The sequence below is a fragment of the Trachurus trachurus genome, assembly GCF_905171665.1.
Source record: "Trachurus trachurus genome assembly, chromosome: 19".
Lineage (NCBI taxonomy): Eukaryota > Metazoa > Chordata > Actinopteri > Carangiformes > Carangidae > Trachurus > Trachurus trachurus.
In genome coordinates this window covers 22,625,425-22,652,892 of record NC_139913.1, presented here as the reverse complement: position 1 = coordinate 22,652,892, position 27,468 = coordinate 22,625,425, and the positions used below count along the sequence as shown (strand labels likewise).

General features: G+C 40.5%; 2 protein-coding genes across 2 annotated transcripts; both read left to right on the top strand.

Moving 5' to 3' along the window:
- Window positions 1-1,685: 1,685 nt before the first annotated feature.
- On the top strand, window positions 1,686-6,395 carry pax10 (paired box 10; the record flags this gene model as incomplete). The annotated part of the gene is made up of 7 exons (XM_083993891.1): window positions 1,686-1,791; window positions 2,007-2,204; window positions 3,877-3,959; window positions 4,060-4,216; window positions 4,569-4,642; window positions 6,037-6,169; window positions 6,295-6,395. 7 exons carry the CDS (start codon window positions 1,686-1,688, stop codon window positions 6,393-6,395), a joined length of 852 nt encoding a protein of 283 aa, XP_083850017.1.
- A 5,782-nt stretch (window positions 6,396-12,177) lies between these two features.
- Window positions 12,178-26,889, top strand: mmp25b (matrix metallopeptidase 25b). The gene is made up of 11 exons (XM_083993867.1): window positions 12,178-12,247; window positions 12,350-12,441; window positions 14,891-15,023; window positions 15,103-15,247; window positions 17,260-17,564; window positions 17,746-17,928; window positions 20,867-20,960; window positions 21,250-21,332; window positions 21,682-21,834; window positions 22,746-23,039; window positions 25,576-26,889. The coding sequence occupies exons 2-11, from the start codon at window positions 12,358-12,360 to the stop codon at window positions 25,833-25,835; spliced, it is 1,734 nt and encodes a 577-aa protein (XP_083849993.1). The 5' UTR covers window positions 12,178-12,247; window positions 12,350-12,357; the 3' UTR covers window positions 25,836-26,889.
- Window positions 26,890-27,468: the final 579 nt, after the last annotated feature.

The window sequence follows — 27,468 nt, the reverse complement described above, 5'->3', positions numbered from 1 at the left end:
TTAAATATGAACTCTTTTAAGTGTCTAAATGAGGATCAGTAGAAATAGAAATGAGTCTTCACAACTGTGAAGCTTAAGTTTAATGTGATCATACCAGTTGTGGTTGCACATGTTTTAGTGTTAAAATTAAAATAAAATTAAAATAAAATCAACCTGAGACAGTTGACCGACAGTTGTACTCAATTCTTGAGCGCAATTTGGGGTAAAATTGAATTCCATCATCTATTTATCATCCACTATCTCTCCATTATCTGTGCTTTATGCTCCACTCTCTCGGCCTCCCCTCCTCCTCTCGCTGGCATTAAGTTCAAACTTGACACTGATGTTGACTCACTTTGTCACCCCTCTGTGGCTCTCTCTCTCTCTCTCTCCCTCTCCCTCTCTCTTTCTCCCTCTCTCTCTCTTTCTCTCTCTCTCTCCCTCTCTCTCCCTCTCTCTCTCTCCATCCTCCATCGCTTGGAGGACAAGAGTGCCCGCAGACGCATTTCTCTCCAGAGCCCCCCCTCTCCCTCTTTCACTCTCTCTCACCCTGTCTAACTCTCTCCATCTCTCTCCTACTCTCTCCTTTACACACACACATTATTGTCAACAAAGCTGGAGAACAAGGGACGTGGGGGGAACAGGGGAATAAAGGTCCACGGAAGAGGAGAGTAACACACAGGATCCCTGCATCTTTTCACCTGGACAATTGGTAAGTTTGCAAAAAAATTTTTTAGAAAGTGTCTTTTTTATGCATCTTTTTGTGTGTTTTGGTCCTGTGCTGATGTCACTTCTTTAAAACTGACTTTTAATGGAGGCTTTGGGATCGACTGCGGCGACTATACAGTGGGCAGAAATATTTTTCTGGAATTGATTGAAAAGAAGACGAATAGATGTAATTGTTACGGCGCTACTTCATCCAAATGAACGAAGTTTGACCTTTGACATTGTGCTGCTGCAATAGTTGATATTTGCACCGTCGTGTTCCTCTCTGACTCTGCAAAGAGCCGGTTTCCAAAAGAAAATGGAGATGCAGGATGAGACACAGGTTTGATTCATCTCACACCGAGACTCATATATATATATATACAGTATATATTGAGGCAGGTGATGATGTTTATGGACAAACTTCAGCACTTTATGTCTTATATTGAAAGTTAAACATGGGCTTGGTTCAGATGTTTTGTGGGGGGTCTTGTTCAGAAAACAGCTGTGTGTGTGTGTGTGAAGCCAGTTTGACTACATAAAAATGCAGAGTCTTTTCGTGCATATGTGTGTGTGTGTGTGCATGCTGCGGCTTACCAGCAAAAAAAAAAAAATAGAGCTAAAAGCAAGTAGCATGATAAATGTCACGGCTTTCAGAGTGGCTTCTAATGTACCTTGGCTCCCTATGGTATACTAGCATACCAATGTATAACACACACACGTTACGACAGCGCACATGTAACTAACTCCATTTCTGTCTGTCATCATGAGGCTAATTCACCACAATGCCGACCATGTGTGAACTCATGCGATATGAACCCCTCCTTCTTCATCTTCCTCCCCCACCCACCCACCCACCCATCCACTCTCTCGTTCAAGAAGGAAGAGTTGAGGATCGAAGGAGGGAGAGAGGAGCGAAAGGTGACAGTAAACAAGGGGAGATACACGCAAGACAGCAGGACTCCTTCATTTCTCTTCATGCTGTTCTGGACAATCGTAGTATGTATGAGAAGTTAACCATGCTGAACCTGCAGAGCGGCTCCAACTGGAGCGGGCCTAACAACTGGTACCATGACCCCACTGGAGTCCAGACACAACACAGCACAGGTGAGGGGGAATTCACTCACTACATTACCAGTTAAGTCTCATCTAATTCAAACTGCATGGAAATGAAAAGCTACTTGTGGCTGTCTCAACAACTTCCTGTTACTTCAGAGCATCTGAGTCTGTGACGCACCGTTGGGAGGATTTTCTTTTTTCTTTTTTCTTTTTTCCTGGTGCTCACACATCTCTTTTGTCACCTTTTTCCTCTTCCTTGGCAGTGTCTGAGGGCTGTCTACTGGACACGGAGGGCAGCATGGGGGGAGAGGCAGGGGGAGGAGGAGGTGCGGCCAGAGGGGGAGGAGTCCCCGTGGAGCGGGACGAGGGCGAGGAGTCTCAGCTCAGGCTGCAGCTCAAGAGGAAGCTGCAGAGGAACAGGACCAGCTTCACACAGGAGCAGATCGAGGCTCTGGAGAAAGGTCAGGCCATGCCAGCACGCACAGCGCTCCCTCTGCTTTTCAGCCAATCGCGACCCTCCAGAGTGTGTCATGACGCAGCTTGGTCCTGCTGCTTTTTTCCCCCTGCCAGCATCTGTGTTTATTGGATTGTAGTCTACCTTGTTTACAGGTTTTGGGGAAAGTATAGCAGGGGGAAGATAAATAAGAGAAATGACACAGGCTTTTATCTGGTATTGCAAGATTTTACTCAATCCCTGCAAGACCCCACAAGCAGCCACATCCATGATCACTTCCAGATGCAAATGATCCAGAATCTCACAGCCTCTGGGAGCAGAGTTTTGATGATGCATCTATTACCGTGGTTGTGTATTATGCAGCGAGATCTGGCCCTCGTAGCCTGATATCCACTGAGAGGGATCAGAAAGCCACCCTTGACTGGATATGGCTGCAGCAGGCCCTTGAGCTAAATAAGGACGCAATGTCCACTGTGCAGCCGAGTGGAAATGTATCACTGTGGTCACTCTGTGCAAATGACATTAATGAGGTACACTGACCTCAGTGCACGGCCAAGGCACAATAACAATCATGTGTTGACACAGACGCCAATTATAACCAAGCCAATTATAACAATTTGTGAAACGGCTTAATCTATGGTGTCACTGTTGTTGTCTCTGTGCAATATGGATTTATTATTACCCACGTGTGACCAGTATCGATGGTGGTGTTTAGAGCAGCGCTTATCTGTGATTATCCATCCGGCTGCCATTTTTCATGCAGTTGCATCTGTTTTAGGCAAATCAAGTGAGTTATCGACACATTATTATTTAACATGTGTGACGGGTGCAGACAGTGTGATGTATAAAAGGTGTCTCTGTTACTGAACTTGAAACTTCAGGATGACTCAGACTGTCTGTTAGAAGGAGAGGCTTCTTCTTGTTTCGACTTGTCAACAGCACAAATGTCAGCAGTTTGTCAACTAGGAATTAACTGCCACAGTGAGATATGATTCCCTGATACATTAGTGTCTTTGATGTGAACACGCTGTTGTTCAAGCAACTTCTCAATGAGGAATGAACTCAAGTCTCTGCGTGTGTGTGTCTGCCAAACAGTCCACACACAGTCACTGGAACAGCTACTGTTGAGATTAACAAACTCTCCATGCTCATGAGACACAATATAATTAATGTGAATTTAAACAGATGTTAGATAGATTTTCTTTTTAGTTTAGTTTTAGTCAGCCTTCTTTGAAATGAAGTGCTTACACAGCTTCTCAACTTGAATCCTTTCGTTTGAACTTTCTGCATGTTCCACAATGATAAATAATTTATACAAAGTGCAACAGATAAATATTTCAAATATGGTTGTAAGGATACATCTCAGCTCCCTGGATTTGTATATTCCAAGAAAAGATAATTAGTGGTGCTGATAATAAGCAGTAAGCATAGCACGATAAGCAGGTTTTACTGGTTGCAATGATGAGATTGAGAATCACAGTTTAATGATTTATCCTTTTCATTTGAATATAGACAAATATTTTAAATCATCTCAATTAAATATAAGGATGTGCAGATGAATGTGAACTATATTAACACGATGCAGGAATGGTTATCAGGCGAGCTGCTCTCCAGTAGTCCTGCCATCCTCGATTAAGACTCACACTGTGTGTTTGACATACAGTTAATATCTTCCACAGAGTTTGAAAGGACACATTACCCAGATGTCTTTGCGAGGGAGAGATTGGCAAACAAGATTGATTTGCCAGAGGCAAGGATACAGGTAGGGAAACGTTTCAGTCAACCCTTTCTATCACATCATTATTAACCTGATTTTCAGCTTATGACAATATGCAATAATCACAGAATCCTTTGACTGACAGGTGTGGTTCTCCAATCGAAGAGCCAAGTGGAGGAGAGAGGAGAAGCTGCGCAACCAAAGGAGGTCAGGGGGAGTGACGTCCTGTTCCCAGAGCCAAGCCCCTCTGACCACCTCCTTCAACACATCTGTCTATCATCAGCAGCATGGCAGCAGTTCAGGTAAACATCTGGACGCCGCACTGCGGGACGAGCCTTTAATTCACGTCCCTAGTCACAGTAACAGCTTGTTACAGTGTTCAGTGGCATCAGGCAAGCTGAAACCAGGTCTTAACCTTTGGTGTGTATAATTTAAATATTCGGGGAAAGAAATATTTTACTAGCTTATAATTACAAAGCTCAGAGCTCCTGTGCTTGACATTTGAAGGCAGGAAAACCATTAGAGTTTCTCCATTAGAGCGCATCTATATTACAACATTTCCACAGTGAGATGTTCCCACCATGTGTGTGTGCGTCAGTGTGTGTGTCTCTGTGTGCTCACCATCTCACTCTGCCTCTCTCCCTCTCTCTCCAGGGTCCATGTTGAGTCAGGCTGAGTCGTCCCTGCCGAGCTACAGCTCCCTGTCAGTTTTCTCATCTGGAGTCCAGGTTGGACTTTCATCATTCATCATTCATCAGCACCTCCTAAACTTAACCAACGCAGGATATCGCCACACAGCAGAACCGCTCTATTGGCCTCTTTATGTCAACTATAGCGTAATGAGCATGAATAAGAAATAGATCAACACTACTGTAGATATTATTACCACTATCATGGCTAAGTAACAGTAAATCCTTCCTTTTATTATAACTCTTATCGCTTTTCAGTACTAGTCAAATTACTATTACTGATAATACATACATGTATATAATGAGTAATAAAAATGATGCCAAGGATAAAATTTAAATATAAAACACAAATCTGAACACGATAAACAAAAATATATTTCTTGAATAGCTGCCTTTGAGTCTTTGTGTGGTGGTTGGACAAATGCATCAATGATGGATGATGTGACTGCTGTTTTTCACCATTTCACAGTCATATAAATTATACAGTGATTTTAAGAATGATATTGACTTTTTGCGGTGGCATAAAATGGCAGTCTATCAGTCTTTGTAATCTTTGCTATAGTAAGGCTCAATTGTCCAATTACTCCATAACTCTATACCTTCTTGCTGGCTCTGGAAATAAATCAGCTTGTTGTAATGAAGATGTGATGATCCACACCTCTCTGGTTCTGTCAGAACATTTTTAGAGAAACTGGAGGAGTAATACTTTAAGCAGCATCTTTATGAATCAGAGTTTATCCAGCAGATTTCTCAATCTGTGTGATCAAAGAGACTGTGCACTGTTTATTATACTGAAATGAATGCAATCCATTTAAAAAGTAACCGGGCATCGACACTACACTTTCCAGAGAGGCAGCAGTTAAAAGCTCCACGATCAATTTAAATGCATAAATCCATGATTTCTCAAGAATGGAAAAACTGAAATAACCAATATCATGAGAATACATCCATTTATTGTCTCTTGGTTAACATGAATGTGCAGGTGCTGGGACTTTAATACGGGCATACGGCACTGCCCACTGTGACATATGCAGAAAATATCATTTAATGGGTGGATGTTTTGTTATGACACAAAAAAGACTACATTTTGAAATTACACAATGTCAATGGAGGGAAAACATGGTGGAATTAGCATATCATAAAGATCAGAGAATAAGTTATTAATATGAATACAGTTGTGGTTGCATTTTACTCCCACCACAACACTACTCTAGCACCTCCCTGTGGTTAAAGTCCAACCATGCTGCCTTTACATCCAGCTGCCTGTAGGGCTCATAGACAGAATGTGTGGTCTACAGCTGCTTTAGCTGCTGCTATGTACATTTTAAAAAGCCATTTTTGTAAATGATACAATTATTTTTTCTTGGCATTGATGTAAATCTAACCAAATTTTTTGCTCTGCTTCAACCCTCCACTCCTGTGTCCACCCTCAGTCTATTTCTCCCCAGTCAGCCTCCTCTTACTCCTGCATGTTACCTCCATCCCCCTCTGCACCGCGCAGCTTTGACTCATCGGCGTACTCCTCCCCTCATCTGCAGAGTCCACCCTCAGCCAACTCCAACACTGGTGAGTCTCTGTGGTAGATGTGGGTTATGGCAGACTCTTGTTTAATGTTGAATTTGATTGTGCATGGCGTTTAATTGTGTTCAACCACGAACCGACTGTGTTTCCTGTCTCTCCGTCTCCATCAGGGCTCATATCGCCTGGAGTTTCAGTGCCGGTCCAGGTCCCAGGAGCTGAGCAGCAGAGCATGAGTCAGAACCTGGGTCAGTACTGGGCCAGATTACAGTGAGCAACAGACAGTCACCTCCAACAAAGAAGAAGGGAAAAAAAGGGCATGTAAAAAAAAAAATACTAAAGAAGTGTTGAGAAAACAATACGGGAGATAGAGGAGTTAAGGGAGCACTGGTCTGAGCTGTAGAGGAGCCTCGATGAGTTGCAGACCCTGAAATGCATTAAATGTTTACAAATTCAGCCGAGAGCAGCTTTGGTTGCACCTGACGATACTCTGGTCGTACTGGTATTTGCTTAGTATTATCAGGCTGCACCTATATTTTTTTTAATAGCGTGTTAATCATTGGGCAGAGGTCGGGATTAGAAATAGGATCAATTATTTTAGGCAGAATTTAAGAGAATAGAGTCAGGATTAGGATCAGGCTCAATGTGATTTATGTAGAAGTGCAACAAATGACACTGTTGTATTTGAGAACTGGCATAAAGTTGTACCATATTTTTTTGCAACAAAGATACAGAGTATAAGACTGGCTATCGGTGAAAACTACGAAGTCAGTAAAGGGACTGCTTTGACGTTTGACTTGGTTTACTTAAACTCAAACTTTTCTTTAAAAAATACTTAAAAACAGCTTCCTGAAGTTTAAGACATGACATTTCCAAGTCTCAAATTAAGATTTTTATTAATGTCTTTCCACCAATCTGAAATGATTCAGTGGTACTAAGTAAATGCCAGCAGATGTCAGTATTGTGAGGTGTAACCACAGTTTCTTGTTACTTGAGCAGCTCAATGATATTGTGATAGCTAGCTTGTTCCCTGAGCATCAGCTGTGTGCGGCGACTGTGAACTTTAGACTTGCTTATGGCAATCACTTTTACTAAAACTTAAAAACTAACCATAAAAAAAGTGTAAATCCTGCCTACTCCTGCCAGCAAAATTACACTGAGACTGAAACTGCATATTTTTGTACAGACATCTGTGTATGATGAAGATAACTGTGGAATATTGTCAGATGTTATTGGAGGGAAGAATGTAGCACGTTGTGGACTCAAATCACCCTCAAAGCACAAGTTTCATTTGTCATAATAAATGAAAAGGGATGCACCACATCACTACTGGTATCAGATCAGTCTGATACCAGGCTGAACATACAAATATAACAGATATTGTACAGGTATTACAGATTGTTGCCAAAAAAAAAAAAGTACAGGAAAGCAATTTCATTCTTTTGTAAGGATGTCTTTTTTATATCGGACATATCAAAAGACAAAAAGAAGTAAATTAGAGACATTTTGGCCCAGCACTCATCATCGGGCTGCACTAGCAGTGATTTTGTACATCACTAATGAGACATTATATCATGAGCCAGTGACAATCAAGCAGAACACACCAAACAAAGAGACCAGTGAGACTGACAATCCAAGCTGACGGTGGAGATTAAGAATAAATAAATAAATAAAACTGTGAAATTATTGCAACACTGTGGATACAATAGCAATGACTTTATCAACTGTGCATGACCAAAAATAAGCCGCTATAGACAATCAGCTACTTGCAGAAGTGAATCAAGTATTGTACCAAAACTGATTTCTGTACTTTGCAGGGTTTTAACCTCTGCTCACTTTCCTCTGACTATTGGTTTTACCGATGCATCTCAGTTCGATCTCATATGAAAATTGTCTTTCAGCTCTTATTTATTTGTCTTTTCACTTGTTCACATAAGTCCTCTGTGTTGTTTCTGTTGTTGTTGTGTGTTGTGTTAGTACTGTATAGCTACCAAGAGTCAACCCTTTTGTGAAGGCCTTGGATCCCTTTAATGAAAATAAAACTGTGTGTAATGAAGAGAAATCCAAAGGTCTTTATTTGTGATGTTGTTGCATTTTATTTGCTGTCCACCAGGAAAAACAAGATTGGAGTCAATATGACAGTTTGACTATTACACTTAGAAATGATGACAAATGTGACTTTTGCAATACCATTTCCATTATCCAAATAAAATGCATTAAAAAAATCTGTATGAACATACTGTAGTCCTACCCAACACTGAATACAAGATTGCCACTTGGTGCAAAGATCTTGCTAAATACTGTGTTTTCTCAAGAAGAATTAAATCTAATTCCAATATTCATTGCAGACATTAATGAAAATGTCATATATCATTTGAACTTTAACTAGCTACCGGTATATCATTTTGATACATTGTTAAATATTTTTTGGGGGAAAACAGCCCATTTTGTGCTGACTGTAATATCTCATTCAGTGGTTCTGTGATACCATGTTCAAGTGTGTTTTTCATTGGTCTCGTGAAATCTTCAGGAAGTTACAGTTTAGTTTATTGCATACTGTGTTGTCATTTTCTTGCAACTTTTTGTGCAAACTCTTAATCTTAGTTCCTTGGTTAAATCGACACGTAGCCAACAGTACAATTTTAAATCTATATCTGAACTAATTCAGACTTTACTGACTCCAACAACTTCACCTTTGAGTGCAGGCTGCTTCACCACTGTGGACGTGTTAGGCTTGTTCCAACAGAGCAGGGCTCCATGATCTCACACTCACATTAAACCAATTAATTATGAAATAAAGTATGATCACACTCTATGTTGCAACCTATTTTGAAATAATCTGCCAAAACCTGTTTCATGTGTGGAACAAATTTGTTTTGCTCTTTTTCTGTTGTCTAATGCTGGTTCGTAATGTCAGACATTAGACCACAAAGGAATTTAAATGTTAAGTCAATGCGGCTATTATCCTTAGGGTTTCTTTGATGTTCAGAACAAATTCCCACCCAGTCCAGTGAAAAATAAGTAGCTAGTGATGAAACTTAAAATATTCATATCTAAAACTGGATCTGGAGAAAAGCTACATGATTTTGAAGAATGTATATTTTGTCAGCTTTTTGCAAATTTACTGCAAGCCTTTAATTTAAATGTCTTTACGGCTCGTTTCCACTGCCCCCAAGTGGCCATAAAATCAGTTCTTGTAGGTTTACGTAACATACTTGAATTCTCAAGTGTAATAGGGGAGAGTGGGGTAATTTGTGCCATGGGGCAAGTAGTTCCACCCCTGTTATCTAGAAAACCATAGAAGAAGTTGGTCATGTGACCACATATTTTTGAAGGGGCATCCATTTCACTCATCCTATCAAGAAGGGAGACACATGGCTTGAGAGGAAAGCACATTTATGTTCAAAAAACAAGTTTTTGCCCTCCAAAGTCAAATTTCTATGATCAAGGTTTTTTGATTGCCGTGTTTGAACAATTATAGATAACTTTGAAAACAGTTCACACATGTTTTAGTGCTTTATTAAGCTACACCATGAGTCTATACAGTTAGCATGATGCCAGCTCAAAACAGCTGGGGAATCCTTTTTTTTTCAAAATGCTGGGCTTGGGGTAATTTGTGCCAAAGGGCCTGGGTTAAGTTGTGCCAGTGGCAGTGCTGTCTGTGTATAGGAGAAACATGGCAGTGGGCACTGATTTGCTTGAAACTTAACATGTGTGATGAGGGACTGCCCCTGAACACACCTGCCCAGTCTGGTTGTGCTCGTAGCCCGGTGGATGAACAAAACATTGCGTTTCTTTGCACCACAGCCCCCAGCATGCCTCAGGCCTCCGCGACTGCATGGGGACAAGCGAGGGCCCGATCATCGCCGCTTCTGGCTTTAATTTTGTATTGAATGTCTTGCTTTTATATAGCATTAACATTTGTGAGATTAAAATGATCTGTTTTACTTCAATTATCAATGGCACAATTTACCCCAGTGTATTCTCTCTAATGGCACAACTTACCCCGCACCGGGGGCAAGTTGTGCCACAAAACCACTTTTTTTTCTAAAGCTATATTTCTGAAACAGTTTATTTAAGATTCAAAGTGATTGTTCCCAGGGATGCACAACATCCTAAACTATATGTACATTAGTTGGGGGCATTATTATAGTCCCCTTGCTTTAAAGGCAATTTAATGTAAGTAAAAATTGGCACTACTTACCCCGCTCTCCCCTACTATTATTACTACCTAATGGTACTAGTGGTAAAAAAAAATATGGAGGCCAGCTAACAACTATAAACCTGACAGTATTATACATTTTAGAGACTGAGTTTATGAGACAGGCCTTGCTGTGTGTGTGTATCAGTGCAGAGGAGTCATCTGTAATAACCCCAACAACATATAACACATGAAACACTTTCATGTTTTCCACTGGTGCAGCGACATGGAGTGGACATGACGGAAACTGGACAACCATTAGCGAGGCGGTATTCTGTGCTAATGGCATGACTCACTGGGGGCCTGGAGGATGGACAGAAATTAAAGAGGGGAGAGCAGCAAGAGGAAGAGAGAGGGAAAGATAACACCGGGGAGGCTTAGCAGAGAAAATGACCGTGCAGACCCATGGACATACAGTAATGAGGCTCTAAGATGCTATGTGAGATGCCAGTGCACTCCAGCTTAATGCAGCGTCATCAACTTTCCTCCAGTGTGTCATCAGTGCTTTGTGTTGAAAATTGCTGGCATATCTATTTACTCATGTGGAAATCCCAACAACCTATAGTGTCTTGTAATATACCAATATCAAAATCACTTCATATTAAAAATTCACTTTGAAGAATTAACATTTACATTTGAACATTTGGAAATGCAACTGTCACAAATAAAACTGAAATATAGGCAGCTGTGACAAATGATCTATAAAGACTATCCAACTGTATTTGAAATTGTATTTTACTTCCAATGTCCAGTTGATGTGCAGTGTAATGAGCTGATATACGGCCTCTATTGTTGATATTGTTTAATCTCTTTTTCTGATTTGATTTGAAGAAAAAAGAAAAAGCACAATTGCCTGATTATAGTTTCATTTCAGTGTTGTCAGACTTGGTCTTCCATTGATCAACGCTAAGAAAATATGTCAAACACAAAATGGCACCAAACTTTAGAAGAATTCATGATCACAATTGTCCACTTCAACAGACCACAGTGGAAGTTCAATAACACAACTATATTGTCTTTACCTTATATGACCAACTTTTTCACACACAGAAATGCTTGCCTATTAAAAATAGTAGTGAAAGAAATGACGCTGGTGATGCAGGGGATTTTTGAATTTATATGACATACAGAATGATGTGACTCTGTGGGCAGTCACACTTACGACAGTTTGTGGTTGGTTCGGAGTATTTTGTCTCTATATGACCGGTCTATTCAATTTTCAAAGGAAAATTGTGCAACCATTGAGTGCATGCACTTCCCTACACATTTATAGTAAATAATGTGGCGTTCAGGTTCACCCTCATATATTTCCTTTTTTTCTCTTCTCAAGATCACCTCCTAACATTTCTGTGGACACAGAACAAAGACCCAACATGCACATTGCATGTTGTGTGGAGGAAGGAAGGACAGGAAGTCACTCTGACCTATATATATGCATAAGAAATATACAAACACTAACACTCATACTTCATAAATTTGTATACTTATCGCTTCCATAAAATACCACACTACTATATATGTTCTATAGGTTTCTTTCCAATTTGTTCAGTTAAAAGCAATACGCATAGATGAAAACCTCCTTTTTGTGCTTCTATTAAAAATCACATATAATCATAATAATAAGATAATAGATTTAATCTAGAAGATGTTTTTCTCCAACTAAAAAAATAACTACAGACTGAATGAATTACTGTAAAACCCTACACAGTGTATAATAATAGACTTGGTTTCTGCCTACACAGCTTTTTTTTTTTGATACCGTGATTTCTTAGTATAATTCTGCAAAAAGGCCCCGTGATCGCGTCTGGCGTAAGAAAAAAAAATGACGCTCATCTATAAGAAGAGGCAGAGCCATAGAGTTGACTGATCGATCAGCCCAGCCTAGCCCCCAGAGAGCAGCCTGAAACATCCGAGCTGAAACAACGGTGAGCTTTGTTTCGTTTCCTTTGCAGGGAGCTTTAAAAATAGAGAAATATCCGTTTTCAGAGTCGAAGTATTGTTTTTATAATGGAGTTTTGTCTTTGCAGTGGTCGCGATGAGGCTGGGTCTTCTGCTGTGGATGGTTCTGACCCTGACGGACAGTTTATCAGCGGAGGCCGAGCAGTACAGTAGAGCAGTGGTGAGTAGAGAGGAGATATTACACATAGTTATATATCAATAGATATATAAAATAATATATAAAGTCAATACATACTTTTATCAAAAGTATTAAATGTGTGAGAGTGGCTGTTGATAGCTTCCTTTCGATTTTGTATCCAAGGTGTGATTCAGTGTAATATTTAAGTTAATTTTCAAATTTACCAGCATAATAAATACTCAATTGTGTGATGCATGGCTGCTGCTGCTGCTGCTGCTGAGTTTCTATTACATTGTGAGCCAGGGAAATAAGAGTTTGTTTGTTTTTTTAATCACAAATGTGTTACTGTATGTATCTTTATATTTGATTTTGGAAAATGCCCTCTGGAAAAGTGTGCTTTTATGCTGTAAATGAGAATATTTGTTGATTTGCCTTTTGTAACACTGCTCTCATATGAGATGAGTGTCATATGGAGGGAGTTGACATATGGCAGAGAGGATGGCTGATGCACATAAAGCACCGCCAGATGACCCAGAAGGTTCATAAAAAAGGATGAAGCATTATCTGTGTTTATAGGTTTAAGTTCCTCACAGATTTTTTGTGGGAAGAATTTGATTTGTGCAGTCAGTATAGGATTATCAATCAAATTTTATTTATAGAGCATTTTTTATACAGGAAGCAGCTGAAAGTGCTATACATGATTAAAAAAATAATAAACAGAGAGGACACACATTCACACACCCAAAAATTAAGACACTGAGGAATTAGGACTTATCAACACTGTATGGGAGAAATTACAATAAATCTGCCTCAATTGATCGCTGTTGCAATAGAGTGAGAAATTATCAGGCTATTTGAAATCAGGAAGGAGTTGTGAAAAATCATGTCCCACGACTTCATAAGTCACGTCCTTCCTCGGAAACACTGCTCAATATTTGTTCATCTTTGCATTTATGAGCATCCGTGTGTGAAGAAAGAGTCCAGTTTCACTTCTGTCAATAAGTCGTTGTGTTTCGTCTGCATGATGCTGTTTGTGTGTCTGGGACTGTGTGGATCAATGAGACTGTGAAGCAGTCGCTCAGGTGGAGCATAGTTTGTATATCAATAAGTTATGCATTTGCAAATTTATCAAGCTAACATAACATAATGGTTTTGTAATATATAATAATATCAAGCTAAAATAAAAATAAAAAGTGCTGTTGGTTAGAAGTAAAGAGCAACAGAAAACATCTTGAGTTTTTGAGGTGGTCTACAGAAAGACAGTTAGTACAGGAGCCAACACCTTTTCCTGTCATGAGTGGAACAGTTTCAAAACGCTTTGAATAAACCGTTCTTTCTGAAAACAGGAAAAGTGTGAGAAAGTTGTACACCTGAATTCACTATGTTCAGTTTTCTGTGGTATGCAAATTGTCACAGTGCTATTTCCCCATCCAGAGGCGGTCCTGGCTAGTTTTACGCCCTGGGCAAAACCATCCCGTGGTGCCCCCCCCCCTATATAAGAATATATTATAATCAGTGTTGGTAAAATGTATTCCCCTATAGATTACTGATTACATGTCCCAAAATCTGTAATCTGTAATGCATTTCGATTACTCAAGTAAAGTAATGTATTCTGAATACTTTTTGGATTACTTTTAGCGTATTTCAAAATCACCTGCCTGAGCGCCTTTAACACTGAATTTGATCTTACACATGATCTTATAGGCTACCGTGGTTCCTCTAAATTAAAGCATCAATAAATGTGTTTGAATTTGTCAAACCACAGTTTAATTTGTTATTGATCATCCAGCCACATTTAAATGATTTTTTTAAATAGCCAATCACATAAAATTATAGGCTTAGGCTATATTAAAACTGAGCAGCTTGACTACAGCTTCAGCCTCTGAACCTCTAAAAAAATACACAATTTAAAATAGTTTTTGTTTGTGAGTGTAGCATCCGACGTGAGACCTCAGCTGTCGCGAGTTGATCCCCCCCGCCCCCTCCCCCTTGCCTCTCCTGACACACACACAACCTGTAGTAGGCCTACATGACTCTCAGCAGCAAGTTGACGTGACATAGGGGCGCCCCAGCGACCACTCCACTAACTTGACGCCAATTTTTTTTTTGTCTTTTTTTTTTTTTTTGGAGAGCGCTCGTGCGCCCTCACAAAGATTGCGCCCTTGGCGGTCGCCCACATTGCCCATAGCTAAAACCGGCCCTGTGACCCCATCAAGCAGCTCACTCAACAGGGATGAGATCATTTAATATTAATGATTGAAAAAAAAAAACAGGCTGACACAACGGCCCCTGAGGGACGTGGTGCTGGGTCGGACTGTAAACTGATGGTCAAGAGTCATAACAGCAGGAGCTTTTGTGTCAAATAGCCCCTATGACATCAGCATCTGCTGGTAATCTTGAAGCCGACTCATGTAAGAGGATGCTTTTTAGTCTGTCGCTGTGCCGAGGATAATGAATGTGTGTTTGTTTTTTCTCTGTCCTCTGTCTCCAGGATTGGTTGAGCAGATATGGATACCTGCCTCCTCCTGACCCACGCACAAGCAAACTGCAGACCAAGGATGGGATTGAGAAAGCCATTCGTGTCATGCAGAGATACGGAGGGATCCAGGAGACTGGAGTGCTTGGTAACGACTCGAGTCTTAACTGCTGCCACACGAGTATATTACATTTCATGTCATAAGGATTTCAAACTTCCTCTTGCAGACAGCGCAACCGTCAAACTCATGTCGACACCACGATGCTCTCTACCTGATATTGTTGGAAGTGAGGACATGCTGAAGAGGAGGAGGAGGAGGAAGAGATACGCGCTGTCAGGCCTGAAGTGGCACAAGACAGACCTCACATGGAGGTGTGTGTCCTGTCATGTTACACTGTGGTTTAATCACTTCTCTGTCTGAATGACTGTGCTTTTAACATCATCCAAAAATGCTTCAGGCATTTTCCTTGTCATGTTAGAATGAAAGAGGAATCAGATTTAGGTTTAGAGTCACAAAGGCCAAATGGATCCTTCCTTGTTGTGGCTGTAAGTGTGTTTGTGCTGTTAATTAGCATTGTGCTTGTTTATTTGCATGTGCACTGCAAAGCTGTAATGCATTGAGCTGCTAGGGCCACCGTAGATTAGAATAAGTCAAGCCTAGTTCATTTGTAAAGCACCAGGTAATTTAAATTACTTTACATAAGGCATAGAGGAAACACAAAGTAATATTAAAAGATGCAATCAATTTCACACCAGTTCGTCTTGGGGTTGCCTCTGGATATTTTTGGGATGTTCATGGTGCTCAACAAGAAGTTTGCAGGTCACCAGTCAGGTCTTTTATTGTGATAGAACCATGGATGTACTGTAACAAATTTCATGGCAATACACTCAATAATTGTTAAAATATTTGAGTCTTGATCAAAGTGTAGGCAGGCTGGTTGTCTGACAGAACAACATTGCCAGACATTGCTCAGCAAAATGTAAAACTACAAAAGCTTAAATGTCTATGAAGCCTTGATCAAGAGATCTAAAAGGCCATAGTTGACCTCACTGTGCTGTTTCCTAACATAAACAAAGACAGTGTTTGTACTGTATCATGTATGTCAAACTCCTTGGGCCACTGAAAAGAATTTGAGTTGCATGTACAGTTTTTCTAGAGCTGTCATCCACTGTCACCACCTCCTCAGGTCACCGCTCACCGCTCCGTCAGGTGACGGGATGGGTGTTAAAAAATAGAAGAAAAAAAAGAAAAAGGTCACTGAAAAAGAAACATTTCTATAGGATATAAAAGAATGAAATGACATTAAACAGATGTTTCTTGTTTCTAAATGAAACAAATGCAACTTCCTATGACTTTGTGGCCCACGCATGTAGTTTCATATTTAGGAGTGGGCTCATTCATTTCCTAAAACATCACTCAAACAGGACTGAACAGTAGATTTTGAGGGAATTCCTTTATATTCAGCTGTGGATTGATATACACTGCAGTGGCTTTATGAAGTATGCAGGATGTTAAAGACGATGAAGTGACATGTTACCCAGAGCAACGGTGTGGTTCAGTGGTGTGGCACAGAGGAATAAGACGCATTAGGCTTTTGTTTAACGGGCAATATTAGTTTCAGAATATCCCTGGACTATTCTTAGAAAAATGATTCAGTTGCCATGACTCACTCTCAGTGACCTTGTGATCATGTGGCTTGTATTGAAATTACATTGAGCGGTTGGTGATAAACAAAACACTAAGCCAGAAATGAGGGGTAAAAAATAAAAATAAAATAAAATGGTTTGGTAACACTTTACAATAAGGGTCCCTTAATTAATGTTAGTTAGTACATTATTAAGCATTAATTAACCGTTTACAGATATATTAACAATCATTATTATGTATTACTTAGGCAAGGCAAGTTTATTTGTATAGCACATTTACGCAACAAGACAACTCGATTAGGAAACACATTAATTAACGTATCCTATTAGTAAGCAGTTAATTCATGTTTACTACTCAAAGTTAGTTAATAAATTATTATCATTATGTGTGTATTACCCAGCATTAATTAACACATTAGTATATATATTAATGCTTAATAATGTACTAACTGGGGCGGTGCGTGGCGCAGTGGTTAAGGCGGCCGCCCCATGTAGAGTCTACAGTCCTCAATGCAGGTGACCCCGGTTCGAATCCCGCGTCGGGCAGACCTTTCCTGCATGTCATTCTCCCTCTCTCTGCCTCCCCCTTTCCTGTCTATCTCTACTGTGTGCTATCAAATAAAGGCAAAAACGCCCAAAAATATACTTAAAAAAATAATGTACTAACTAACGTTAATTAAGGGACCCTTATTGTAAAGTGTTACCAATGGTTTTTGTTTCTCTATTCTTGTCCGCAGTGTCCACAGTTACCCATCGCCCAGTCTCTCGCCCGGCCTGGAACCCCGTTTGGTGAACAGCCTCCTGACTCTCGCCTTCAAAGCCTGGAGTGACGCGGCCCCCTTGACTTTCCGTCGGCTGGACAATGACAGCACGGGGGCTGCACCTGGAGGGGACATCAGAGTGTCTTTTTCCCGTTTGCTGCATGAAGATGGCTACCCTTTTGATGGAGAGGGTGGCACCCTCGCCCACGCCTTCTTCCCTGGCAGGGATGAAGTGGCGGGTGACACGCACTTTGACAATGATGAGAAATGGAGCTATGGAGGTATTTACTAATTGACATCATGATGGACAGATAATGGCTGGATGGCCGTATTTACTCAGAGCGATATGTCAAAATCAATAAAGGAAACAAAGAAAAAATATCTGCATATTCACTGACATCATATCCCCAATTTATGCTTGTTTATGTGATCCACTAACACTTTTGCTTCACACGTCCGCAGGTGACAGCGGCAGAAGCACAGACTTGTTCACAGTTGCGGTGCATGAGTTTGGCCACGCGCTGGGTCTGTCCCACTCCTCCAGTGATCCATCCATCATGAGGCCGTACTATCAGGGTCCTGTGGACAACGTTCCCAACTACAAGCTGGCCCTGGACGACAAACTGGCAATTCAGCAGCTTTACGGTTAGTGAGCAGTCAAACTAGGGTCAATTTCATTTGAATACATCAACTAAGTCAGCCAAGGAAACACTGGGATAAACATAAATCCCTGTGTGGGTTTATGGAGTTTAATTTGCCAGGAAAGTACTAGAAACTGTGCACAGTTGTATGCTGGAAAAGCTAAAGGTCAAAGGTCATCATGCTAACATGGGCTCAGTTGCAATAAGATGCTGATGTAATAGGTGTTTGAATTAAAATACTGATCTGTGGCGCATCCAAGGACCTTGAATATCTCACCAGTATGTAGCTATCCATCCAGCCAATCAATCAACACCTTTATTTATTCAGGGGGGCCAATTGAGAGCAAGCTCTCATTTCCAATGGCGCCCTGATTACAGCACAATACAAATCAATACAAGTCAAACACATTACAATACATATCCCTAATATATACATTCAACATTCAACATGGCACATTGTGAATTTAAGAAGCACATGTACATTCAGAATTCATAATATCAACAAGAATGTTTTTAAAATGATTAAAAGGAATCAGTGAATCCAACTGAAGCTGAGACAGTAAATTATTCCATTTAAAAGGAGCAAAATAAATAAAAGCGAGTTTCCCTACCTCCGTTTTAACAGCTGGGATATTAAGAGCCAGTGGGTTTTGTGTACGAGTGGGATATTTAAAAGATCTGAAGCTCAGTAGGCTAGATAGGTACAGTGGAAGTTTTTTTAGCAGTGACTTATAAATAAACAATATACAGTGTTGTTCCCTTCTTAGGGCTAGGGAAGTCCAACCCACATTATGATAAAGATGACAATGATGGGTCATGAACCCATCGCCCGTAACAAATCTAATAGCCGAATGATAAATTGTATCTAGTGGTTTAAGAACAGAGGGAGAAGCATGCATATAAATAATGTCACCGTAATCTAAAATGGATAAAAATGTAGCATGCACTATCTGCCTTCTACAGTGCTGAGGAAGACAGGATTTATTTCTATAAAAGAATGCCAATAGAGGCTTCAGCTTTTTTAAAAGTTCTGTAACATGTAATTTAAAAGACAATTTATCATCCAGCCATATACCCAAATACTTATAACAAGAAACCCTTTCCAAGGGTATCCCATCCTCTATGTCCAGGGTTAAGTTAGTTACGTCAACATTACGTTTTTTTGTTAAAATCATGTACTTTGATTTTCCTGGATTTAAAACCAATTTAAGACTAGTCGGAGTTCTTTGGATAATACGGAAATCATCTTGGAGATTATTTAGAGCATGTTGAACAGATGGAGCAAAAGAGTATATGATTGAATCATCAGCATACAGATGAGTTAAGCTATTTATGACACCACAATTAAAATCATTAATATAAATAGAAAAAAGCAGAGGTCCTAGAACCGAACCCTGTGGTACCCCTTTGTATATGTTTAAAATTTCTGATTTAAAACCATCACCACACACAGTTTGGGATCGATCAGTTAAATAATTCTCAACCCATTTACAAGCGTTGTAATCAAAACCAATGTTATGCAGACGCTCAAGAAGGATGGTATGATCAACCGTGTCAAAAGCCTTAGAGAGGTCTATGAAGAGGGCAACACAATCAAGATTACTGTCTAATGCTTGAGCAATATCATTCACAACCTTAGCAGTAGCTGTAATAGTGCTATGCCCAGGCCTAAAACCAGACTGACAAACATTTAGAATTGAAAATTCTGATAAAAAGGATCTTATTTCACTTCAGATATTTGAGTCTAAAGTGGTAGACCAACTTCCCATCAGGCAGACTTTGTCCTTTGGCCTCCTTTCATACGGTACACGTAACCACAGGTGGTTACAGCTTGGTTGGTTAGGTTATGGTTTTGTAATTTGTGTTTTGATGGGGGGTTACAGTTGGGTTATGGTTAGTGCACTAGAAGGAAAGTTTGTTAATGCTTACATATTGTAGGTTACATCATATAATGATAACATTTAAGAACTGTTTTAAAGGGGAACTATGCAATTCTCTTCTCTGTGTTGCTAACCCTCCTCTCGGCCATGTGCATTTGTTTTTCAATGAAGCCGGTGAGAAATCAATCCATGGAGTGGTAGATAACATTATATATCATATATTACGACGTGTATATTTGTGTAGTCCTATTTGTCATAAACAAGAGATTGTGGGTTACGTGGTGCATTTGTGTTGCGGTGCCGCAGAGACGAGAGCTGGGACACCGAGTCGGAGGCTCTGACCTTATATGGTTGGTCTTCAGCCAAGAAGTTACAAGCCATTTATTTAAAGCAGAAGTAAGCGATCCGGTCGTTTTGGCTAACTTCCTGTCAGCAGATGGAGTTAGCAGTCCCCGCCCTCGTCCCTATGTCACCACATTCACGCGCATCCCTTGGCTGCACACACAGAGAGGACCGCCCCTTTATGCCGTTCTCTCTCCTCATTGGATAAAGGTTGTAGGATACAAGGAACGTTTTCTCCTCGGCTTACAGCAGAGCAGAGTGACTGACAGACCCGTGTTTCAGACCAAACACTCTATAGAAGTGATTGCTGTCGGAAGATAGAACTATTTAAGACTTATATTAACACAAACATTCCACTTACTTCTGCTTTAAGGTACAAATCCTGCATAGTTCCTCTTTAAATCTTTGTTTTTCAGTGGTCATTGCAAATATATTCACTTGCATCCAAGTAAAGCATTAAGCGTAAAGTGCTCATGAAACCTGATCAAGAGCCAGATCTTGCTGACAAAGTCATTGATGTGTGTAAAGGTGCACATGTATGCACACAGGGGATTTCACTGAACTTTTACCCTCCATGTAGATCTGAAATAAGACATCCTGCATCCTGTAAGTCAAACTGTGGTGACTGACTGTGGTTTGCATGCACAGTTAGCTATTCTAGTGCTGTCATCCTCTTTCATCACCTCCTCAGTGTTGTCTCCTGTCACCATTCTGTTGTAGGTGTTAGGGACGGCGGCGGCGGCGGCGGCGGGCCATCGGGGGGTGTTGATCCTGATCTCCCACGCCTGCCCACTGTACCAAGACCAACACTGCTGTGAGTAGAGCCAATAAATCCTGCTGCACATCCTTGCAGACATAACAACAAGTACTCATTATTTGCCATTACAGACTATACAGTATATCATCCTATCCATGCACTCTGTTCACTCATTGACAAATAAATGCAGATGAGTAATTTAAGACTTGTAGCCTACAGCAGATAAAAGCCTTCTGATTGATCCTGACCATGACGGTGTTTGGAGCTGTTGCACCCTCTAGTGATTTATTTTGGCCAACTACATCTAGAAATACAATTTGGATTGAATATTTATGTTTCCATCCAGGCCTGACCCCCCGGTCAATGAGCGCTGTCAGGGAGGCTTTGATGCAGTGGCAAACATCAGGGGGGAAGTCTTCTTTTTTAAAGGTGAGTGGAAACTGTGGGGGACTTGAGTGGTGATTTAGAGCATGGATGGGATGGACATGCCCCTCCTGTGTGCAAATGTTTTACCCCTCTCAAACAAGCTTTGCATCTTGAATGTTTTCTGCAGAGTGATGGTTTTACATTCAAACCAATGTGTGCTTATGAATGAGGAAAGAAATGTAGCATCCGTGTGCCTATTATTTTGACCATCAGATAAAAAACGTCTCTGGTGAAGATGAAACCAAACCACCTTCCTTGCCTGATTTATACATTTATTCTGAGCTTGAATATACAATGACACACTGGTTCTTGTGGGTGCCATGACTCATGTTTACTGTCTTTTCTCCGACAGGTGCTCAGTTCTGGAGAACTAAGCGCGATGGGTCTTTGGTGTCCCTCAATCCGGCTCAAATCAAAAACTTCTGGATTGGGCTCCCACCAGGAACAAACCGGATCGACGCCGTGTACGAGAGGAAAAGCGATAGTAGAATCATCTTCTTTATCGGTAAGAAACAGAATCCTTAGGTTATGTGACTCTTCAGTGAATCACAGTAGGATGTGACAACATGGATGACTCATCTTGTCTTCCTGTTATTCTCAAGTTACTGATCTTGAGCTTTCTTTAACAGCATCAGCATGGATCCCAATCAGTGGTGGACAGTAACGGAGTAAATTTACTTGAGTACTGTATTTAAGTACATGTCCAGAGGATTTGTACTTTACTTGAGTATTAGATTTCTTTGGTACTTATTACTCTTACTTGAATACATTTCCAAGACAAATATTTTTACTTTTACTCTAGTTAATTTCTAGGAAGGCTGAGAAGTACTCGTTACTTACAGGTCTGCTCTTTTTTTTTTTTTTTTCTAAAATACTATTGGACAATGGACACAAGCTGTGTTTGTCAAAGAAGGAAACCCTAACGCCTAAAAGCAGCACATCAGTGCAGCTGGTTTCAAAGAGTTAATTCTCAGAAACAAGAGTTAAAAGCTCCTTAAATTCATTTAAATTATAGTAATTCATTGATGTGAAAAATAAGAAATGTACTCTTACTCTTACTTTTACTTAAAGTAAATTTAAAAGCATGTACTTTTGGATACTTAAGTACCTTTAAAAGCAAGTACTTTTTTACTCTTACTTGAGTAACATGTCGACTGAGCTACTTTTACTTGTAACGGAGTCAATTTTGACCGGTGGTATTTGTACTCTTACTTAGTATTGGGGTCGAGTACTCTGTCCATCTCTGATCCCAAACACACAATAGATACTTATGAACAAAAATGAATGTTTTAACTTTGGAAAAATACAGCAACCACCAGAGACAGGTTCTATTTAAATAAACATGCGCTCATATGTGTTTTTACAAACTTTAACTTGACTGTAATGATCTCTCTCACACCTGCAACAACTGTCCAGGATCTCAATACTGGGTCTTCCAGGACACCAGGGCCATGAGCGGTTACCCCAGGCCCCTCTCTGATTGGGGCATGAGGACAGACAACCAGGCGTTCGTGGACAAGGTGGACGCAGCCTTCATCTGGGCTCATAATGGCAAGACCTACCTGTTCAGCGGAGGCAAGTTCTGGAGGTTTGACGAGAGCCAAAGAGGCACCGAGCGGACCAGGGAGCCAGAGGCGGGCTATCCACGGGACAACAGCCTCTGGGCAGGAGTGCCTCCTCACATGGATGACATCATCAGCTGGGGAGAAGGTAACACTGTATTTATAAATGTGATGAATTAACCACACCTGGATAAACAAAACAAAAAAAACAAAAAAAAAAACATTGACAACGCTATTCTAGGGTGGTGACATTTTTCCAAGGAGGTATGTACGCTGTGGGCAGATAACAGGTCTTGTCTACATAATGACAGACATTTGATCCGAGTCATGATAACAGGTAATAAACATCATAAATCAACTGCCTGACTTCAATGACAGATAACCGCAGTCAGATACAGAAAGTTAGATTTTAAACTTTGACTAAAGCTCAAACAAAGGAAGAGCAAGAGAACTAGACCAAAACAGGACACGTTGAATGGAAAATTAATGATGCAAAGGAAACACCGATAACAAGGATGTCGCCAGGAGTGGCTGCCACACACTATGGGTCATCCAATAAATATCATTTGCAGGGCTGTGCTCAAGGAAACACGCATCGTAGTAATCTCAAACAAACGTAAAAGTTTAATGTTTCAATGCAGTTGTATAATACAGTAGCCTACTTTGTTCACTTCCGTGCAGCACCGGAAGACGTATTCAGATCCTTTATTAGAGCATAATTATCCGCACAGCGATTTTGTTAACTGGTGCAACTAGTTGCAAAGGAAATACACAAGAAGCATGAGTCACATCCTTTTGTTAGTTTTATCTCAATCCTGTCACAACGGTTGCAAGCAGGGTAGCAAAACACGATGACCTAAATGAAAACACTAAAGAGGAACTTAGTCAGTTCATTCCAAGAGGAGTCAAGTCCAGTCCAGTAAGCAGTGACAAAAAATATAACAATAAACCTAAAGGCAAAAAGGGTCATCATACAGGTAAGACGGGGAAGAGCACAAGCATGGAGTCACACAAGTCGCGGAGCATTCTTCTACACAACTAAACATAATGCGCTGACTGGAAGTGGGGAAGCCCAAGGCTGTAATTACTGAGGACTAATTAGACAGCTGGTGGGCAAAAATGGCAGGAAAAACCCCCACAAAGGCCAGGGGTAAAAGTGACATCAGACAGAAACAAGCCTGGCAGGAAGCTGACTCACAATTCATGGCCCTGACACACCAAAAAATGTAGCAAATATTTCACAATTTGAAGTATTTTAGATCATTTCAAGTGCCTGCGGAGTATGTTTTTTTTTTTTTTTTTACATTCCTGACTTTGTTAGTACATTTGCCAACAACCTGCCAGTCACCACCTACACTCGCACTCACTCGAGCAGAGCATTTACAGTTGCGAGTGTCATAGCTGAAACGGTTGGTCTAAAACGTGAACTATCACAATAGGAAAACTTTATTCACTTCAAGCTTCATAGGAACCCAGGTATCACCTCAGATTGTGTTGATTTGTTTTTAGTAGATGTCGTAATAAAATGGCATACTGTACAAGCTGCATGTGGCTCCACAAGGTGATGTGTGAGGCTCAGCTTTACTCTGAGCTAACATTGACGATAATGCTAATGTGTTGAGATTCATCAAGTGTATTCACAGTGTTCACATGCTTGGTAACCGTATTAACATGCAAAAGTTATTTTGAGGGTAACATTAACATTTGGGAGGAAACCACATCACCACCGACAACCTCTTGACGCCATTTATGTTTATACAAAGATTCCTGGAAGTCCACCCTCATTTAAAGGGATAGTTCACCCAAAATTGAAATTTCACTCATTATACTCACCCTCATGTGGACTAAGGGCTGGGAGAAGTTTCAGAGTCCTCCATGCCTTCTCTGAGTTACAGCGGGGCTCCGTGCAGCACTGCATGTCCATGACGGTTGCGAACGGAGCTCACCTTTCTTCGTCCAAAAAGACACACCAAAAAAACATCCAAATACCTCCATACTGCTCGTCTGTAATGTCCCTCTTGTATTGAAGCCCCAACAAAAGAAATTGTTCCGAAAAAAATTAAAGAAGTCTATATTTTAAGCTTGTTTGTATAGCGGAAGCTCCCAGTGTTGCTCTGCCAGAATCTCGCGCAATTTGCGGAGCCGTGAACTGGGTGTCAATGCAAATCGCGCGAGAGGAAGAGCAGTGCTGGGAGCTTCTGCTACAAACAAGCTTAAAACATATACTTGTTTAATTTTTTTCAGAACAATTTCTCTTGTTAGGGCTTCAATACAAGAGGGACATTACAGACGAGCAGTATGAAGGTGTTTGGATGTTTTTTCGTGTGTCTTTTTGGACGAAGAAAGGTGAGCTCCGTTCGCAACCGTCATGGACATGCTGTGCTGCACGGAGCCCCGCTGTAACTCAGAGAAGGAACGGAGGACTCTGAAACTTCTCCCAGCCCTTAGTCCACATGAAGGTGAGTCATAATGAGTGACATTTGAATTTTGGGTGAACTATCCCTTTAATAAACTGCACATGTTTTGAATCAAAAGTGAAAGAAAAGATTAAATGAAGTTCAACAATCAAGTGCAACAGTCCTCCTTGAAATGTAGAGGGGCTGGCAGGTAACTGTTAAGATTAGTTAATGTTTTATCTCTTTGTATTCTGGTTTATGATTGGCTAATATGGTGGTGTTCTTTAGGGGATGCCTACTTCTTCAAGGACAACCTCTACTGGGTATTAAAGAATGGAGGACTAAACCAAGAAGTCGTCACCCCTCGATCCATCGGCGTAGACTGGCTCAGATGTCCTGCTCCACCTTCAACCACCGCCGCTCCATCCAATCCTCGATTCCCCAAAGGGTGCCACTGTGACATAAAGGGATCATCCTCGTCACTAAGGAGCAGCTGGATCCTCGTGATCCCTCTTTTTTCTGTAATTCATGACTTCATTAGAAAATAGAAACCAAACCAAACCGAAACTTTAACTGTAATTTGATGTGTGTCGAGAGATGCCACGGGCTAGTTTTCCACTGAGGGGCATCAGGGGCTCATTACATCATCATATACTCACAGAACATTAAAACCCACAAGATGGTTTCAAATTACAAACAATCATCATAACAAGTCCATGTTAAAACCTGCCTTTACTTAAACATGAGGCCTATGCTGCGTTAATACTTTGCCTCATTAAAACATATTCCTGATCCGTGGAAAATAGTCGATTTAGTGTCCTCGCTCCATCCTGCTATAGAGTTTCACCTCCTCCTTTTTCTAGATGGAGTATTGGATTACACGGCCGGCGCCTGTATAGGAGAATGTATGGAAATTCAACACCGAAATCCAACATGCAGGCTACTCCCCCCACAATAAGGTCCCACACAACCAGCCTTGTGTTTGGACAGTAAACAGGCAACAGTGCAATACTCAGTTCACTGAACAGAGCTAATTTTTCTAATAATTCAGAGTAGAGTTGTGGGTGTGGGTAAAAAATATACAGATGTGGTTTGGTAAATTAAACTTGGAGACAGTGTTGTGTGTATAGCTGCGTTGTATCCGTAGTTTGCTTTTGTCAGATTTCATGACATTACATTTTGAGTTTGTACAGGAAATAATTGCCACTGAAAACAAGGATCATTATAAACATGGTACTTTAATTTAGATAAATTTGCACCTTAATTTTCCCTCTTTATTGTTCTTCTTACACTTATTAATGACTATTGTGCAACATTTTTTTTTCCAACTCCTGAATTGCTTGGCTCGGGGCGGTATGTTTAAGGACCTAAGCCCTGTTGATGTGATGCCGTAAACAAAAATTACTGCCATGTTCTTATGTTGCATTCATGAGTCACTGATGGATCTTTACAATAGATTTGAGATGTTACAATCTTTACAGTCTCTGCAGTCATTCTCCAGTGACGGTGGCTGCCTTGGACCACTGATTTCTGTCATGGGCCATGACATACATACAGTCATAGCTAGAGGCGGAAGAGCACAGCGGAGAAGGTGTCACTGCCATTCAGTCTAACTAGACGAACAGGTATCCATTGTCCCTCAGGCTGTATTCAGGTAAATTTATGTTTGAAAAAATACTGTTAACTGTTTTTATATGATTGTTTCTTGTTATTAAAGTTTCTTTCTTTCAGACTTTAATCTGTCACATGTACTTCAAAGGCTGTCATCTTTTCCTCTCAACTTGAGTATTTCATTAATAATCTGTCCAGGGACCTTTGAATCTTTTGTTCAAGTGTTTTAAAGCTATTACAGGTTTTGTGTTTGCACAGGAGTATTTATTCAGTTCCTTAGGTGGGACATGTTTATGAGCTGAAAATGGCACAGGTCATCTGATAAGGTTAAAAGTATAATTTCGGAGTGATCTTTTAAATGAAAACACACCCACTTTAACAAGTGCTGTAGAAGGCTTTGTGTAATCAGATACTCTGTGAACTTATGTTAGCTTACAAAAGCCAATGTCTCTATTGTCTGATTAAAGTTCAGTCGAGTGCAACAATAGGTATTATATTTCATACCATGACAAAAACCAAAAAAAAAACAGCCCCAGTAACAGCAGATCATATTTAATTTAGACATAGTTA